This window comes from Mercenaria mercenaria, chromosome 5 (assembly GCF_021730395.1).
Source record: "Mercenaria mercenaria strain notata chromosome 5, MADL_Memer_1, whole genome shotgun sequence".
Classification (NCBI taxonomy): Eukaryota; Metazoa; Mollusca; class Bivalvia; order Venerida; family Veneridae; genus Mercenaria; species Mercenaria mercenaria.
Genome location: NC_069365.1, coordinates 58,501,050 through 58,519,923, shown reverse-complemented (window position 1 = coordinate 58,519,923; position 18,874 = coordinate 58,501,050). Strand labels below are relative to the sequence as shown.

Sequence of the window (18,874 nt, the reverse complement as noted above, 5' to 3'; positions counted from 1 at the left end):
GAGCTCATGTTCTGGATGTCTCGGTTCAAGGTCCAAGTCACATTTAGAGGTCGAAGGACATCGCTCTGTAACTCTTGAACCCCTTCTAGGATTTCAAAGAAACTTGACACAAATGTTCACCACATCAACACGATGTGCAGAGCGTATGTTCTGGATGGCTAGCTACAAGGTCAGGGTCACACTTCGGGCATATGTTGCTCCGTATTACAGTGCTCTTGTTTTCTCTGTGAGAGATATGTTTTGTTACTGACTGTTAGTAATTTATAACCCTTAGATGTTCTGACAGTAGTTTTGAAGCTCTGTGGCTTTCATGGAAGTATATACAATTTTACTACATATATCTATAACTGGTCTTAAACAGATCCCATTATTTGACAGGTACCCTCTAACACTGCCACAGACACTAATTCCATGGTGACGGTGACATCTAATCCTTCCATGATAAGCATTTCTCCTATAAATACGGTAAGTATACTTGTGTACTCTAGAACAGGGCCAAAGGTCATAAAACTGAAATTGCAGACCAGTCTAAAACTTTCATCATCTGATTGGTTGTTTCCAAGCACAAAATGAAATTGACCAATGGCAAGCCACATTTTGAGACTGGTCTCAAAACTCAGTTTTATAACCTTTCACCCAGGAAGAATCTATCATAACAGTATTTTCCGATTTTTTCAAATGGTTAAACAAAAAGTAATGATGAATTTGATAACTTATCATTGTTTGATCTGATTTTTATCTTGACTATTCAAAGAATAGGTAGAGCTATTGGACTCACCCATTTGTTAGTGTCAGCGTCCCGATTTGGTTGTTTTTGTTTTTAAGCTGGTGTCTCAGTATCCGCTAATGGGAATGCATTGAAACTTCACACACTTGTCCACAGTGATGATCTGACATGCATTTTGCTAGATTCGTAATTCTGATGTGCATTTTTACAAAATTATGCACCATTTTGACTTATATATTTATTCAAACGACAAGGCTGTTGAATAGTTGAGCATTGCTGTCCTCCGACAGCTCTTGTCTTAATTACTGTCGGTTTGATGTTGAATATTGTGCAGAGAGTATCGTGTTTTGAAACAACAGAGAAATTAATGCCAACTTCAAATCACTTGTCCTTCAGTGCTGTTGGCTCAAAACTTAGCTAAAGATGTAGAATTATTTTATGTGAGAAAGTCGTACAGCTGGCTTATGGAAGACTGGTAGTTCTACCAAGGTGCCTGTTTTTCCATGAAGAAATGCCAGGAAGTGTACCTGGTGTCCTTTTTCAAGAAAAGATGGAAAGTTGACAAATAACCTGTTGTGTTGTTGTGAAGTTGAACCCCAAAGTTTAAAAAGATTTTAGAATAATTTCATTTGCAAGTACCAACCAAATTGTCAGATATTAAAACTAATAAGGTCAAAAGGTAAAGATCCTTTTCAGATGAGTTGCCTTTATGATGAAATATTGTCGTTTTCAGAACTGATGATAAACTTTCGAAGCAGTGACTGGTGTTTAGTGTAGATATGATTATCATAGTAACAGTTATGAATTCATATAATCAGAAACCACTTAATTACAGACATTCATTTTTCCTCATAAACAGCCTTTTAGTTTTAACCTTCTATAAATCCAGGGTATGTCAGCGCCTACAAATATCTACATGACCCCCGTGCAGAGACAGTTACACGAGCAGTTACAGAGGAAGGCGGGGCAGGTTCAGGATGCTATTTTAAGACAACAAGAAGAACTGCGAAAAATTCACCAACAACTTCTATTTGCTCAAGGGAATATCCCAGTGCTCAATTCTAATTCAGGTATTTGTTAAGAGACATACTGTAAGTGTATTAATATTAGCGGAGTACTAATTTTGGAGCTATTAGCGGGATCGGACATGCGCTAATTCATGTCTAGGGCTAATATTTGACCGAAATGAAGGGCTTTCCTGATAAAAAAGTAACATTTATCGCATCGAAAGTACCGTCATTACAATGCAACAGAACAAAGAGAAATATATATTTATTATGTAAATATGACAATAACTGCATTGCTAACTAATATTCTGCAGAAAAGTTTTAATAGAATAATTAAACCTGTTTGAACATTAGTGCAAATGTCATATATTTTTAGCTCACCTGTCACATAGTGACAAGGTGAGCTTTTGTGATCACGCAGCGTCCGTCGTCCGTCGTCCGTCCGTGCGTCCTTGCGTCCGTAAACTTTTGCTTGTGACCACTCTAGAGGTCACATTTTTTGTGGGATCTTTATGAAAGTTGGTCAGAATGTTCATCTTGATGATATCTAGGTCAAGTTCGAAACTGGGTCACGTGCCTTCAAAAACTAGGTCAGTAGGTCTAAAAATAGAAAAACCTTGTGACCTCTCTAGAGGCCATATATTTCACAAGATCTTCATGAAAATTGGTCAGAATGTTAATCTTGATGATATCTGGGTCAATTTCGAAACCGGGTCACGTGCCTTCAAAAACTAGGTCAGTAGGTCTAAAAATAGAAAAACCTTGTGACCTCTCTAGAGGCCATATATTTCAAAAGATCTTCATGAAAATTGGTCAGAACGTTCACCTTGATGATATCTAGGTCAAGTTCGAAACTGGGTCACGTGCCGTCAAAAACTAGGTCAGTAGGTCAAATAATAGAAAAACCTTGTGGACTCTCTAAAGGCCATATTTTTCATGGGATCTGTATGAAAGTTAGCTGAATGTTCGTCTTGAGATATCTAGGTCAAGTTCGAAACTGGGTCACGTGCGGGTCAAAAACTAGGTCAGTAGTCTAAAATAGAAAAACCTTGTGACCTTTTGAGTGACCATTATTTTCAGAATCTTCATGAATAAAATTGTCAGAATTTAACTATATATCAAAGGTAAAGTTTTCAGAAGTGGTGTGCCATCATAAATACTGGGTCGTATCAAAACTATGATAAAACCTTTTCCCTGAGGCCATATTTTTATGGGATCTGTTATAAAGTTAAGTTTGAAGTTCATTAATCGAAAATTATTACAGGTCAGTTTTTAAAACAGTTATGTTATGTCAAAAACCAGGTCAGTAGGCCCTAAAAATATCTAACATACCCTTGTGCGAACGCTTACTAGGGGCATACATGTGAATGGATTCATCTATAAAAAAATAATGTCGAAAAATGTTCATCTAATATCTAGATCAAGGAAAGTGTCAACTGCAATCAAAAGTAAGGTCAAGTAGGTCAAATATGAAACAACGTTTGGACCTCATTAGAGGCCATTTTTTCATGGATGTAGAAATTTGACTGAATGATGGGCTTATGATAAAAAAAGTCAACTTTATGCATCTGGTGTCATTGCAATCAAAAACTAGGTCATAGTATTTGAAATATGAAAAACCTTTGCCTACTAGAGTCCATAGAATGTATTTCAATGAAAATTTAAACTGTTGACATTGTGCAATGATATTTTTTATGCCCCAAGTGAATAGTTTGACGTGTCAGTGTCTCTGTCAATACTGTCAGTTGTCGCAATATATCCGTTGTGCCTATCTTGCATCATTGTTTGGGAACTTTATGAAAGTTGGTTTGAATGTTCCACAGTTAGATATCGGGCAGACAGGTTCGAACTCAAGGTCAAGGCACGACTTAACAAAAGATAGTGCATTAGGTCTGTTTTAAAATTTTTTGCTCTCTGGATGGATATTTTTCAATATCTTAGGAGATTGAATGTTACACCGTGATGAACGGTCGTTCGGCAAACCTGGTCCGTGCTCAAAGGCCAAGGTCTAAATAGAATTAAAGGAAGTGCTTGAGGGGCCATATTTTTCATGAGGATTTTCAGAATTTGAAATGTTACTTGGGATGATATCTGGTAAAGTTAAGAACAGGCCCGACGCGAAACTCAGGTCATAGGTCAAATAAGTAAAGAACACTTGTGACCTTTAAGAGTCATTTTTCTGTATGGATCTTAGATGGGTTTCAGTCATATTTTTTTTCTGCATGATTTTATACTATCAGAGTTCACATAAAACGGGTCGCATGAGCTCTTAAAATAGGTCACTAACTCAAAATCGGCAAACGAGTCATTCAAAGGTGCATGTGGGCATAGTGACGTTTCAGGAGCCCATGCTCTTGTTTTTAGTTACGTTGCATTTTTGTATCTTCGCCATTGTCCGTAAACATCGTATGTAACACCTTCGAAGTAGATCGCCAGTTTGTCTGGTCGCGCTAATTACGAGTGTCACCATAACATTTTACTGCTTTGTGAATTTGAATTAAAAAACAAACAGTTATCACCATTCTGCACTATATATATGTACAAATTTACAGTATATAGATTAACACTGATTTAAACGAATGTAGATTTTATGTCATGTTTATTTGTGTGCCTGGTCGATTTCATTACGAGTATCAGTCAGCCGCCAGCCATTTAATATGGTAGAGTTTTTCACACTTTGATGGGCAGTAATTAGCCAGTTTGCGTGAATAGGTTTCATTCTTGAAAGTTTTAAGTCAACTGCAACATCTTTCAGATCAACCCCATTTTGAATTTGTCCCTCAACTTCATTTTCATACCAGCACTGAAAACTTTTTTTAACAGACCGTTTGAATTCGTCATTACCCGCAACATCTAGTGGTTATTTATATATTGCATTTTATTAAAAAATGACTTAATGCGTATGCAAACGTTATTAAGTAATATATTTTTAAAGACGAAACGTGTATAGATAGTCCCGAGCAGAAATGCTTGATACAACGGTCATGTTCGGGCCATTCCGTATTCCATCGGAAATTGGTGTTTCAGATACCGCCAATTGGCTGTTTTAGTGCTGCTGATATTGCGCTAATACAAGTACGTGCTAATAAGTCGAAATTATTCAATTTAAGGAGTTTGCACTAAAATCAACCGCGCTAATATAAGTACACTTACAGTATCTTGATACACATTTATATTTTCACACCGTATTAACAGTATCAGTGTTGACAGACACAGCAGGTATAACAGTTACAAATTTTGTTGGTGAGTTAGAGGTAGATAAGATATTTGATTTTCATGGCGTGGAACTAAGGACAAAATTTCTTTTATATGCTGTCCATTGATTAATAATAGTATTTCATAGTTTAAAAATATTTTCGATGAGGTAAATATCACAGATTTGATCCAGAACATGAAAATCCTCTTCGCTTCAAAATTGCTATAGTTTGAATGAACTCAAGTAATTTTTACCTAACAGAAATGCTCAAAAAGTAGCTAAGAATTTGACAGAAATACAATCACTTATTATTGTCACATAGTGACAAGGTGAGCTTTTGTGATCACGCAGCGTCCGTTGTCCGTCCGTCCGTCCGTAAACTTTTGCTTGTGACCACTCTAGAGGTCACATTTTTCATGGGATCTTTATGAAAATTGGTCAGAATGTTCATCTTGATGATATCTAGGTCAAGTTCGAAACTGGGTCATGTGCCGTCAAAAACTAGGTCAGTAGGTCTAAAAATAGAAAAACCTTGTGACCTCTCTAGAGGCCATATATTTCAAAAGATCTTCATGAAAATTGGTCAGTATGTTCATCTTGATGATATCTAGGTCAAGTTCGAAACTGGGTCACGTGCCATCAAAAACTAGGTCAGTAGGTCTAAAAATAGAAAAACCTTGTGACCTCTCTAGAGGCCATATATTTCACAAGATCTTCATGAAAATTGGTCAGAACATTCACCTTGATGATATCTAGGTCAAGTTCGAAACTGGGTCACGTGCCATCAAGAACTAGGTCAATAGGTCAAATAATAGAAAAACCTTGTGACCTCTCTAAAGGCCATATTTTTCATGGGATTTGTATAAAAGTTGGTCTGAATGTTCATCTTGATCATATCTAGGCCAAGTTCGAAACTGGGTCACGTGCGGTCAAAAACTAGGTCAGTAGGTCTAAAAATAGAAAAACCTTGTGACCTCTCTAGAGGCCATATATTTCATGAGATCTTCATGAAAATTGGTCAGAATGTTCACCTTGATGATATCTAGGTCAAGTTCGAAACTGGGTCACGTGCCATCAAAAACTAGGCCAGTAGGTCAAAAAATAGAAAAACCTTGTGACCTCTCTAGAGGCCATAGTTTTCATGGGATCTGTATGGAAGTTAGTCTGAATGTTCATCTTGATGATATCTAGGTCAAGTTCGAAACAGGGTCATGTGGGGTCAAAAACTAGGTCAGTAGGTCTAAAAATAGAAAAACCTTGTGGCCTCTCTAGAGGCCATACTTGTGAATGGATCTCCATAAAAATTGGTCAGAATGTTCATCTTGATGATATCTAGATCAAGTTCGAAAGTGGGTCACATGCCATCAAAAAGTAGGTCAGATAATGAAAAAAACGTTGTGACCTCTCTAGAGGCCATATTTTTCGTGGGATCTGTATGAAAGTTGGTCTGAATGTTTATCTTGATGATATATAGGTCAAGTTTGAAACTGGGTGAACTGCGATCAAAAATTAGGTCAGTAGGTCTTGAAATAGAGAAACGTTGTGACCTCTCTAAAGGCCATACCCTTGAATGGATCTTCATGAAAATTGGTCAGAATGTTCACCTTGATGATGTCTAGGTCAAGTTTGAAACTGGGTCACGTGCCTTAAAAAACTAGGTCAGTAGGTCAAATAATGAAAAAACCTTGTGACCTCTCTGGGGCCATACTTTTCATGGGATCTGTATGAAAATTGGTCTGAATGTTCATCTTGATGATATCTAGGTCAAGTTTGAAACTTGATCAACTTGGGTCAAAAACTAGGTCAGTAGGTCTAAAATTAGAAAAATCTTTTGACCTCTCTAGAGGCCATATTTTTCAATGGATCTTCATGAAAATTAATCTGAATGTTCACCTTGATGATATCTAGGTCAATTTCGAAACCGGGTCATGTGCGGTCAAAAACTAGGCCAGTAGGTATAAAAATAGAAAAACCTTGTGACCTCTCTAGAGGCCATATTTTTCATGAGATCTTCATGAAAATTAGTGAGAATGTTCATCTTGATGATATCTAGATAAAATTCAAAACAGGGTCACTTACCTTCGAAAACTAGGTCAATAGGTCAAATAATAGAAAAACCTTGTGACCTCTCTAGAGACCATATTTTTCAATGGATCTTCATGAAAATTGGTCAGAATTTTTTTATCTTGATAATATCTAAGTCAGGTTCAAAACTGGGTCACAGTAGCTCAAAAACTAGGTCACTTTGTCAAATAATAGAAAAAACGACGTCATACTCAAAACTGGGTCATGTGGGAAGAGGTGAGCGATTCAGGACCATCATAGTCGTCTTGTTTGCATTTTTATGCTCCTGAAGATCCAAAAGGCATATAGTGTTTGAAATGTCCATCCGTCATTCTGTGTGTCACTCACTTTTTTCTGTACTCAAATCCTACTATGGTTTCAATCCTATTCAAATGAACCTTGGTACCTGTGATACTACTGTGTGTTTTAACGCATTTGACATGTTCAGTGACAGAAATTTCCTAATATCATGAGTGTTTTAAGCATTTGTACTGAATAGTAGTTCTGTTGATTGTAACAAAGATTCAAAAGGTCTTTATAACTGGATAATTTACTTACTAGGAAATATTTGAAATATAAAATAGTCTAGTTGGAAATGACCAAGTGTATGTAACATGGAAAATGTTAACATGAAATTTTTGCCTGTTGCTGGAGTTCGCAGTATTCAGGTTTAAGGAGATAGGTTACCTTATTATTTGTGTGTGCGCATGTCCAGTCGGAAGCTAACATGATGATTTACGATGATGTTTACGACAAACTAAATGTGTTTGTATATCCATTCTTCTGAAAAAAATCGTGGACCTGTCCCTGATCTGATGCTTAATGGTTTAATAATGCAGAAATAATGAATAAATTGCCGCAGAAACGCTTCAAAGGACGTCATTGACGTCATGACGTTACATGTCAGTTACCACGCAAAATTATAGCTTTTATTTTGAAAGTACATAATTTTATGCATTTTCTTTACTTGAACTATTTTTAAACAGACATTATTTGCTGAAATATTTTTTATGAGTCTTTTGCTCTAAATAATTATGTCTCCCCCAGGAGACATATTGTTTTTGCCCTGTCCGTCCGTCCGTCTGTCCGTCCGTCCTTCCGTCCGTACGTCACACTTCATTTCCGAGCAATAACCATTTGACCTAGAACCTTCAAACTTCATAGGGTTGTAGGGCTGCTGGAGTAGACGACCCCTATTGTTTTTGGGGTCACTCCATCAAAGGTCAAGGTCACAGGGGCCCGAACATTGAAAACCATTTCCGATCAATAACTAGAGAACCACTTGACCCAGAATGTTGAAACTTCATAGGATGATTGGTCATGAAGAGTAGATGACCCCTATTGATTTTGGGGTCACTCTGTCAAAGGTCAAGGTCACAGAGGCCTGAACATGGAAAACCATTGCCGATCAATAACTAGAGAACCACTTGACCCAGAATGTTGAAACTTCGTAGGATGATTGTACATGCAAAGTAGATGACCCCTATCGATTTTGGGGTCACTCCATTAAAGGTCAAGGTTACAGGGGCCCGAACATTGAAAGCCATTTCCGGTTAGTAACTTGAGAACCACTTGACCCAGAATGTTGAAACTTCATAGGATGATTGGTCATGAAGAGTAGATGACCCCTATTGATTTTGGGGTCACTCTGTCAAAGGTCAAGGCCACAGGGGCCTGAACATGGAAAACCATTTCCGATCAATAACTAGAGAACCACTTGACCCAGAATGTTGAAACTTCATAGGATGATTGTACATGCAGAGTAGATGACCCCTATCGATTTTGGGGTCACTCCATTAAAGGTCAAGGTCACAGGGGCCCGAACATTGAAAACCATATCCGGTCAGTAACTTGAGAACCACTTGACCCAGAATGTTGAAACTTCATAGGATGATTGGTCATGAAGAGTAGATGACCCCTATTGATTTTGGGGTCACTCTGTCAAAGGTCAAGGTCACAGGGGCCTGAACATGGAAAACCATTTCCAATCAATAACTAGAGAACCACTTGACCCAGAATGTTGAAACTTCATAGGATGATTGTACATGCAAAGTAGATGACCCCTATCGTTTTTGGGGTCACTCCATTAAAGGTCAAGGTCACAGGGGCCTGAACATTGAAAACCATTTCCGGTCAGTAACTTGAGAACCACTTGACCCAGAATGTTGAAACTTCATAGGATGATTGGTTATGAAGAATAGATGACCCCTATTGATTTTGGGGTCACTCTGTCAAAGGTCAAGGTCACAGGGGTCTGAACATGGAAAACCATTTCCAATCAATAACTAGAGAACCACTTGACCCAGAATGTTGAAACTTCATAGGATGATTGTACATGCAAAGTAGATGACCCCTATCGATTTTGGGGTCACTCCATTAAAGGTCAAGGTCACAGGGGCCTGAACATTGAAAACCATTTCCGGTCAGTAACTTGAGAACCACTTGACCCAGAATGTTGAAACTTCATAGGATGATTGGTCATGCAGAATAGATGACCCCTTACGATTTTGGGGTCACTCTGTGAAAGGTCAAGGTCACAGGGGCCTGAACATTGAAAACCATTTCCGGTCAGTAACTAGAGAACCATTTGACCCAGAATGATGAAATTTCATAGGATGATTGGTCATACAGAGTAGATGACCCCTAATGATTTTAGGGTCACTCTGTTAAAGGTCAAGGCCACAGGGGCCTGAACATGGAAAACCATTTCTAATCAATAACTTGAGAACCTCTCGACACAGAGTGTTGAAACTTCATATGATGATTGTTCATGCAGAGTAAATGACCCCTATTGTTTTTGGGGTCACTGCGTTAAAGGTCAAGGTCACAGGGGCCTGAACATTGATAACCAGTTCCGATCAATAACTTGAGAACCACTCGACCCAAAATGTTGAAACTTCATAGGATGATTGAACATGCAGAGTAGATGACCCCTATTGATTTTGGGGTCAGTCTATTAAAGGTCAAGGCCACAGTGGCCTGTTCATGTAAAATCATTTTTTGGAAATAACTTGAGAACCACTTGACCTACAATGTTGAAACTTAATGTGATGATTGGACTTGCAGAGTAGATGATCCCTATTTATTTTGAGATCACTTGATCAAAGGTCAAGGTCACAGAAGCCTGAACAGTGACTTGAGAACCACTAGGCCAAGAGTGTTGAAATTTAGGGGGATGATTGGACATGCCAAGTAGATGATCCCTATTGCAAACAACCATCAGTGTCTCTTTGACTTTTGCTCCTGACCCCTATTGACTTCTTGCCTATAGGACTTTGCGTTGGGGGAGACATGCGCTTTTTTACAAAAGCATTTTCTAGTTATCATTATTTTGCATCTTTTATGAAGTTATATTGAAATGTAATGCAGAATGAATGAAAATGGATGATTGTAACTGATGTTTTTGGGAATATAGCTGGGTGAAAGTTTATTTATTACGGCCATTTTCAAAAAGAAATTAGGCAGTTCGATTTGCAATACCTATTTTTCAGTTTCCGTTGATAATTTGTTACTTATATACTAAAACTAAGCTCTAGAATTGTTCAAATTTTAGTAGAAAATTGTGGTTTCTTGAATTAAATTGATGTTTCCATGGAAACGAAGCGCGCGACTTATATATCTAAATGTAAAATTCAAAAGCGTTGACACTGGTCTATTTAAGGAACACAGCTTCGGCTTTTTATTTTCATTTCAACAATATCCATAAGAATAATAACAGCATGCAGAACGATTTTTCCATGAAAAATGTCAGACAAGGTGTACTGCTGTATGTAATTTAAGCTGTGAAATTTGTTTTAAAAAATGCAAATAACACGAAAATATTACTTACGTTAGAAATAAGATGTTTTAAAGCTACATTAACAAGAGAGATGATTTTATTTAATATTTTTTATAAGAAATTAAGATAAAAAGCAAGGTATAAGCTATCTTTAAACATCTCTGTTGCCATGGTTACTTTAAACGTTCGGAAAAATAGGATACCATGTAAAGTGCTTGGTATTTTGCTAATAATTTTACCCAGATAATCCATGTTGGTCATTAACAGAATCGAAAAATCCGTTTTCATACATAGTTGTTTAAAAATGGGATAAAATGCATTACCAAGGAAACACGAGCCCCGCAACATATACATTTTAAGCTTATATTAGAAAGCTTACGTGCATACTAGTAAAATTATCAGTTATGCAGACTTCTACGGATAACAGTGAAACCAAAATACACTGAAAAGTGTTAAATATCCATATTTTCCTTCTTCTTTCAAAATACTTTTGGAGGGTCATGTTCTTCAGACCTGGATAAAAATTGTACTTGAAGGGACAGAGATAAACGAAATTGAGATTGTAGCACTTAAAACATTAAATTACATGAAATACAAAAAATTGCCGCGATTCAATTAATTTGAATTTACTCTGGTAACAAGGTAACCTACCTCCTTAATACTTGGTTCTGACACAACATGTTCCATAAAGAATATAGGAAAAATAGGATACCATATCGGAAATGTATATGTTGCGGGGCTCGTGTTTCCTTGGTAATGCATTTTCTCCCATTTTTTTTTCTTGTCCTTGCATGAATAACATTTTTGTTAAACCTCAATATACAGTATCTTTTTTAATACTTTATGAATGCCATTTTGTGATACGTTATCTATGGCAAACCATTATGAGGTTATGAGATTACTTGTTCCTGTTTCAGTACATATAAACATTAAGCTATTATACTGCAAGACTGTGTGTAATTTACTTTAATTAGAACTGTGCAGAAATGAATTTTTCTTGTAAAAGAATCAAAATTTTAATTGAAGTGTTTGATATTCCAGACAACATGGCTGGATTAATGGGTGGAGAACATTCGAGGGTGGAACAGTCAGCACCAACATTACCAGCAATACAGCATCAACAGCAACAACAGTCACTGGTTCCTCAGTCCCAGCAGGCAGAACAACATTCCCCAGGTGTTCCCATGGTAGGAATGCCTAACATGATGGTGAATCAGTCACAAGTTCTGCCATTCCCTATGCTTCCACAAGATGCAGAAATTTATCTATCTCTTACAGACACTGCAGAGTCACCACAGTCTAAATATAGTCAGCAATAAATTGTACGGTTCCCTAGAAAAGAAAAATACAACTCTAAAAATGTTACTGACAACTTTAGTACCTGTTCAGTTAGCTGATAGAAAAGAAGTGTACCAACCTAAACATTGGTACTTAAGTACTGAGTGGAGGCTATAGCTGTGCTGAGGTACTATAAAAGGTGATGATTTAACCCAGGTTGTATTCAGTGGACGTTGTGGGTGTGTAGAAGGACCCCTTACAAGAAATGTCTCAGTTCTATTTATAGTGCATATCTATATCACTAAAAATCATTGGTGCTGTAAATATAATAAATAATGTTGATGATTTCAATTATTGTGGCAGGTAATACTGCATGCATAAACTCTGTGGCTCGTGCATCAAAACATTGTAAATTTGGTTTCCGGAGGATAATCTTTTAAAGGTGTTTCATGGAGTTAATTAATCATACGTAAAGTGAATGTCAAGGTTTTATAGAAACTTCAGAAAGGTGTATTTGCACAATTCTCTTACATGAAGCAAGGCTTTGTGTGGATGAGCATATTTTAAAAGTTCAGAGATTTCTGCCGATAGTTGAGTTCAGAAAAAGTTTTTGTGAAAATGCAGTTGTTAATATTTTAAATACATCTATATGAGACAGGGATAGGGTCATTGAAGTTGAAGAAATAGAAGATTTTCTAGGAACTTGAGCTGCTGTGAGAGACATGTGCAATAAACACACAATACTAACGTGCTCAGGTGAAACTGTACTGAATTGGTGCCGAGTTATATATTTCATTTGTGTGACTGTAAAAGTTCTGTCTACTTGTTAAAGGTCGTGTACGGGTTTACTCCTTGTAGAATCTAAAAGCTGTTGATATTTTGCCTTTAAATGATAATTATTTTCAAGATTTTAAGGATTCTGGGGCAAATATGTGAACTTTTGCAGGCCTGTGATTTTTCAGGACTGGTCCCGATTTCAGAATTGACTGCCAGAATTTCTCCGTATAACACAATGGAAAGAGGAGATTTCAAGCTTGAAGTGTGAGCTTGTTGATTTTCAGGCTTTTGATTTTTGACTGAATCCCATGCCTGCTTTTGTAATGTTTGTTATTTGAGTTTTGTAGTACATGTAACTCTATCATATTATACCCCCAGGTACAAAGTATATTGTAGCTGTATTGGAGTCAGGCATGTCAGCTCATCCATCATTCCTCCCATTATTTGTGTCTGCTTCATATCTTCAAAACCCTAGGCAAGATTTTCAACTAGCATCAGTTATTTACATAATCAAAACATTGTGCAGAGTGCACAGTCCAGGTCATTACGTCAAAGGTTAAGGTCACTAAGGTCAAAGAGATTAACTTTTTGTCTGCGCCATATCATCAAAACTGCTACGAAGAGTCTCAGTTTTTGAACGTCGTCAAGACGATATGCAGAGCAGATAACCTGGGTCGCTAAATTCAGTATGAAGGTCACACTTAAGAGGTCACAGTACAAATAACTCTAATTTATCTCTGCTCCGTATCTTCTAAACCCCTGGAATTATTTCATAAAATATCAGTTGTAAACTTCAATCATGCAGATGACATGCTAAGTTCACAACCCTGTGCCTCTAGGTCCAAGGTCAAGGTCACCCTTGAAGGTTAAAGGTCATGATTGAAACATTCTAATTTTCCTGCATCAAAGTGGCTTCTGAAGGTTACCAGTCACCTTTAGTCATAGCTAAAGTTATATGTGCCTTTGGTTGTTAATGTGAAAATTGTCTTAAAATGCCTTTTTAAAAAAATGGAAAAACCAAAAAAGTATATATATAGTACAGTCATTTGCTCATGATTACAATTTACAGTGTTTCTCATGTGTACACAATTCCTTTTACCGAACATCTTTCATGTAATGTTAGTAATATCTGGTAGCTGGAAAAATTATCCTGGAAAGTTAATCTCATTTAGTATTATTTATTTGCTGTGTGGCTGAATGGTTATCTTTGTTGCCAAATATTGTTACAGGGTTATTCAGATTGGTAAGTGTATTAATGAATATTTTCACTGCTTCTGTACTGTAAAAGCACATATTTTCGCTGGGTCAAAATTTCACGAATTTGAAATTTTTAGTATGTTCGTGAAATTGTAAAAATGGTATCATACTTGAATTTGAATTTAATATACTAATAGTGAATATTTACATGAGGATTAATTGTCATGAGATGTAGGGCCTCACGTATATAGCGAAAATTAAACCCTAGCGAAAATGGGCTTTTACAGTATTTGCAACCAGAAACTTACATCATAAATACATTCCCAATCTTTAATGAACTCACATGGCTATGACATCAAATAAAGGTGAAAAATTACAGATGTTACAATACCCAAGCGGCTACAACAAGTTACCTAATGCCACATTGTCATAAGAGATACATGCATTTTACCGCATGTTGCCCATGGAAATTGTGCAGTGTTAGAATATTAGCTACACCAACAGCACGTGTTAGTTGGCACTTGTTTGTTACAGAGATCTATAACATCAGAAAGTATGTTTACATATTGGAGAGGGATTTCATCCATTGCTTTGACTGTACTCTTTTTCCACAGCCTTCTGTATAGAACTTCTCTGATTTTTTATTTGAGCCGTGCCATGGGAAAACCAACATAGTGGGTGTGCGACCAGCATGGATCCAGACCAGCCTGCGCATCCGCGCAGTCTGGTCAGGATCCATGCTGTTCGCTAACAGTTTCTCCAATTCCAATAGGCTTTAAAAGCGAACAGCATGGAGCCTGACCAGACTGCGCGGATGCGCAGGCTGGTCTGGATCCATGCTGGTCGCACACCCACTATGTTGGTTTTCCCATGGCACGGCTCATTTGTCTTGGAAAATAATCTATTCTAAATTTGTATGGAATCTATGTTTAAGTTATTGGCAACTACCTTTTCTATTGGTGTGAAGAATAAAGAATTAGACTCTATTCATTTATTGAAATACATGTTTTACATATTTGTTGTAATAGACTGTTGAAATCAAAAGTATATTTATTTTGTATAGTGTCTGTTACACTCCAAGTTTTTATGGTAAGTGTACTTGGTATATGACAATTGATTCTGTAGATAAAAAAATTATTTTTCCTGCCTTATACTATGCTGTTTTTTGTTAAAGGTAAAAGAAATACTTATTGTACAAGAAATCGTGTTAAATATTGTACATACAGATTGTCAAAACTGTTAATGTTTGTGTCTGTGTTTGTCAAAAGTGTTAATTATTTGAAACCTCGATTGTCAAAACAGTTTTTTGACTTTACTGTTTTTCAGTATTTAGTAGCTTTACTTTGTATACTGTCTTGTTATTTTTAGCTCGACTGTTCAAAGAATAAGGGAGCTATCCTACTCGCCCCGGTGTTGGCGTTAGCGTGAGCGTCATACAAATGTTAAAGTTTGCGTACCACCCCAAATATTTTCAAAGTCCATTGAGATATTGCTTTCAAATTTTGCATACTTGTTTACCATCATGACCCCAGTCTGTAAAAAGGAGGAGGCAAATCTGTCAAGCATTTTGACTGAATTATGGTCCCTTTTCCACTTAGAATATGCTTATTGTAATGTTAAAAGTTTTACTCATTGCTTATATTATACTATCAAGCACTGAGAATAGTCGAGCGTGCTGTCCACTGACAGCTCTTGTTATTTATAGAATCTTTGTTTCAAGGCTTTGTATACAATCAATGGTATCTAGTCAGAATTCTGTGGTTTACTTTAGGATCTTATATTTTCGTGGACGTGAAAGTTCTTGGTTATATCAGCTGTATTTTTGGGATTTGAATTTTCAAATTTTTTGAAGACGCAGTGTAGAATTTAACATCTTTGTTGATATTACATTTTGAGATTTGATGCACCCACGAAATCCACATAATAAAGTCCCCAGTGAATATTGATGATTTTACAGTAACAGACTTTGATATTAACCCTTACCCTGCTAAATTTCATTAATGAAATTGTCCATCTATCAATTTGGACAGTTCCATTAACTGTTAAAAGGGGTGCATACCAAAAAGATGCTGACTGAATGGTGAACAGTGCAGATCATGATCAGATTGCATGGACACAAAGCCAGAATCAGTTGTGTCCAGTATGATAAGGGTTAAATGCCATCGTAAACTTTATATTGAAAAAGAAGCCTGTTAAATGTTTGGAAAGTTCCAAATAAGTCAGTTACGGTCATCTCAGTGTGAAAATATTGTAGTGTTCTCCTTTTTAGCTCATCTGAGCCAAAGGCTCAGGGTGAGATTTTTTGACTGCTCGATGTCCATCGTGCGTCGTGTGTCAACAATTTCTAAAAAAATCTTCATCTTCAAAACCACTGGGCAGATTTACACCTTCTCAGGAATGATTCTTGGTTGGCCTCTTTTCAATATTGCTCAAAGAATTGAAATCCATGCAGAACTGGTTGCCATGGCAACCGAAAGGAAAATCTTTAAAAATCTTCTTGTCCAAAATCGCAAGGCATAGAGCCTTGATATGTGGCATGTGACATCATCGAATGGTCCTCTATGAAGATTGTTCAAATTGTGCCCCAAAGGTGAAAAGAGGCCTCGCCCTGAGGGTCCCAAGTTTTACATAGACTTACATAGGAAAAAACTTTAAAAATCTTCTTGTCTGAAACCACAAGACCTAGGCCTTTGATATTTGGTATGTTGCATTGCCTAGTGGTCCTCTACCAAGATTGTTCAAATTATGCTCCAGAGTTGAAAAGAGGCCCCATCCAGGGGGTCCCAAGTTTTACATAGACTAATTTAGGAAAAAAAACTTTAAAAATCTTCTTGCCTGAAACTGCAAGGCATAGGCTTTTAATATTTGGTAATATACATTGCATTGCGTAGCATTCCTCTACCATAATTGTTCAAATTATGCCCCTGAAGTGAAAAGAGGCCCTGTCCATAGACTTAATAAATAATATATAGGACTTTTTTTTAAATTTTCTTGTCTGAAAGTTCAAGGCCTTTGATATTTGGTATGTAGCATTGCCTAGTTGATCTCTAACAAGAATCTCTAACAAGAATGTTCAAATTATGCCCCTGAGATGAAAACACTTGTTATATGAGTTATGTAGGAAAAAATACTTCAAAAATTATCAGATCATATTTCCTAGACTATTTAATTATAATTACCTGATGACCCCAAGTGATTAGGGGTCACCTGACTGACTGTGACCTACAGACCTACTTTTTTTGTTTTTTTAAGATAGAGCCTTGAAATTTGGATGACATGTACAGTTTTGCACACCGATCTTAAAACTGACTTTCAGTGACCATGAGTGTGACCTACTGACCTACTTTCTTTTATTTTAGCCTCCGTTTAACATTTGAAACATGTAGCTCATATTACTCAGGTGAGCGATCCAGGGTCATCATGACCCTCTTGTTAGATTGACTTACTTATTGTCAGGGTTAGTAAAAAAAAAAAGTAGAAGAAAACAGAATTAGGTATGTCAGGAGATTTACAATAATGATAAATGTCTTAAAAAAAAAAGCTGTCTTTCAGTCAAATTAATTGTTTTCTCTAATGACTTTCATCGAGTAAATTATTCTTTCGTAAGAAGGCCTATAAATCAAGTTATGTAATCAGTGGTTTGAGGAGTGTTTAATTGTAATTTGCACCTTTGAAATTGGTAGTCAGTGCATTTTAGATTTATTTTCAGGGAGTTGTAGTCATATTAGAACTTTAGTTACCCATTGTAATTGCTCAAAAGGCACTTCTGTCATAGAACTGTCAGAAATACATATCACTTGAAATATACTACTTGTGATAGTCATTTGTTTCAGGGCTTGAATTCGTCAACATTACAAGCTTGGAGAATACTTAAGAATACCAAAGATTCAAGTTGCCAAAACTTTTTTTTAAATGCAATAATTTTGTATTATTGAAAATTTTCTCAGTGTCTGTAGATGGAGAAGGCACACAGTTTTCAGTGTAACAGATGTGAAATGATTCAGAATGTCTATATAATTTTCAGTACTGTGTATAAGTTCAGCTAAAGTTTGCATATTTTCGACAAAAGACAGATCTGCATTCATTCTGAATTTATAGCATCAAGCAGTAATATTTAAGAATTAAATAAATTATGATATTATCCAAGAATTGCTAGAGTGATTCACAGACATGCAAGAAGTCCCATTGTGGTTTATACCTGTCTAAATGTACAAAAAGTAGCATTCAGTCTTGTATTTAGGCAATAGAAAATTAGTTTTTAGATTCTCATCCCCGCCCGCCCCTATCTGAAACCCCCCGCCTCGAAATTTTTTATTGATCAGGTCGGCGTGACGTCACTTCCTAGCAACCGATAAATCCGAGATACAGCAAGGTGAAAGTATCGCGTAGCAACCCGTAGTGATTAAACTAGCGGTAGGGGTCGTGATGTTGTTTTCCAGTAAAGTAGATCATAATACTTTTTTTATTTCATATTTTTTATTATCCCCTGTCCATTTACAATATATTCCTGAAAGATTTTTCTAGTTTTACTGGAAATTATTGATTTATTAGCATGTCAACCGGTCTGGTAGAAGTGACATCTGTTGTGTATTGTCAGTTTTTCGTCCATTCGGCGGTGTTGTTTTTCAATAAAATTGATCACAATGCAGTTTTATTTGGGTTTTTTCATTCCCTGTCCATTTATAACATATTCATTTAAAGTTTTTTTCTAATTTTACTGGAAATTATCGATTTATTAGCGTGTCAAAAGCAACATGTTACGTACTGCCAGTTCTTCGGCCCTTCGACGGAAGTCAAGATTCCATTTGAATACTATGTAAGTTATATCTATGCATGTTTATAAACATATA

The 18,874-nt window shown here is 36.5% G+C and overlaps 1 protein-coding gene across 2 annotated transcripts in view; it reads left to right on the top strand.

Moving 5' to 3' along the window:
- The window catches only part of LOC123557338 (circadian locomoter output cycles protein kaput-like), a 52,094-nt gene extending 33,426 nt beyond the window's left edge, over positions 1–18,668 (top strand). For both annotated transcript variants that reach the window (XM_045348756.2, XM_045348755.2), the window contains exons 13-15: positions 379–465; positions 1,617–1,797; positions 11,814–18,668. In XM_045348756.2, the coding sequence (XP_045204691.2) occupies positions 379–465; positions 1,617–1,797; positions 11,814–12,091 (546 nt within the window). In that variant the 3' untranslated portion in view covers positions 12,092–18,668. The remainder of the gene's footprint in view (positions 1–378; positions 466–1,616; positions 1,798–11,813) is intronic.
- The last annotated feature ends 206 nt before the right edge of the window (positions 18,669–18,874 follow it).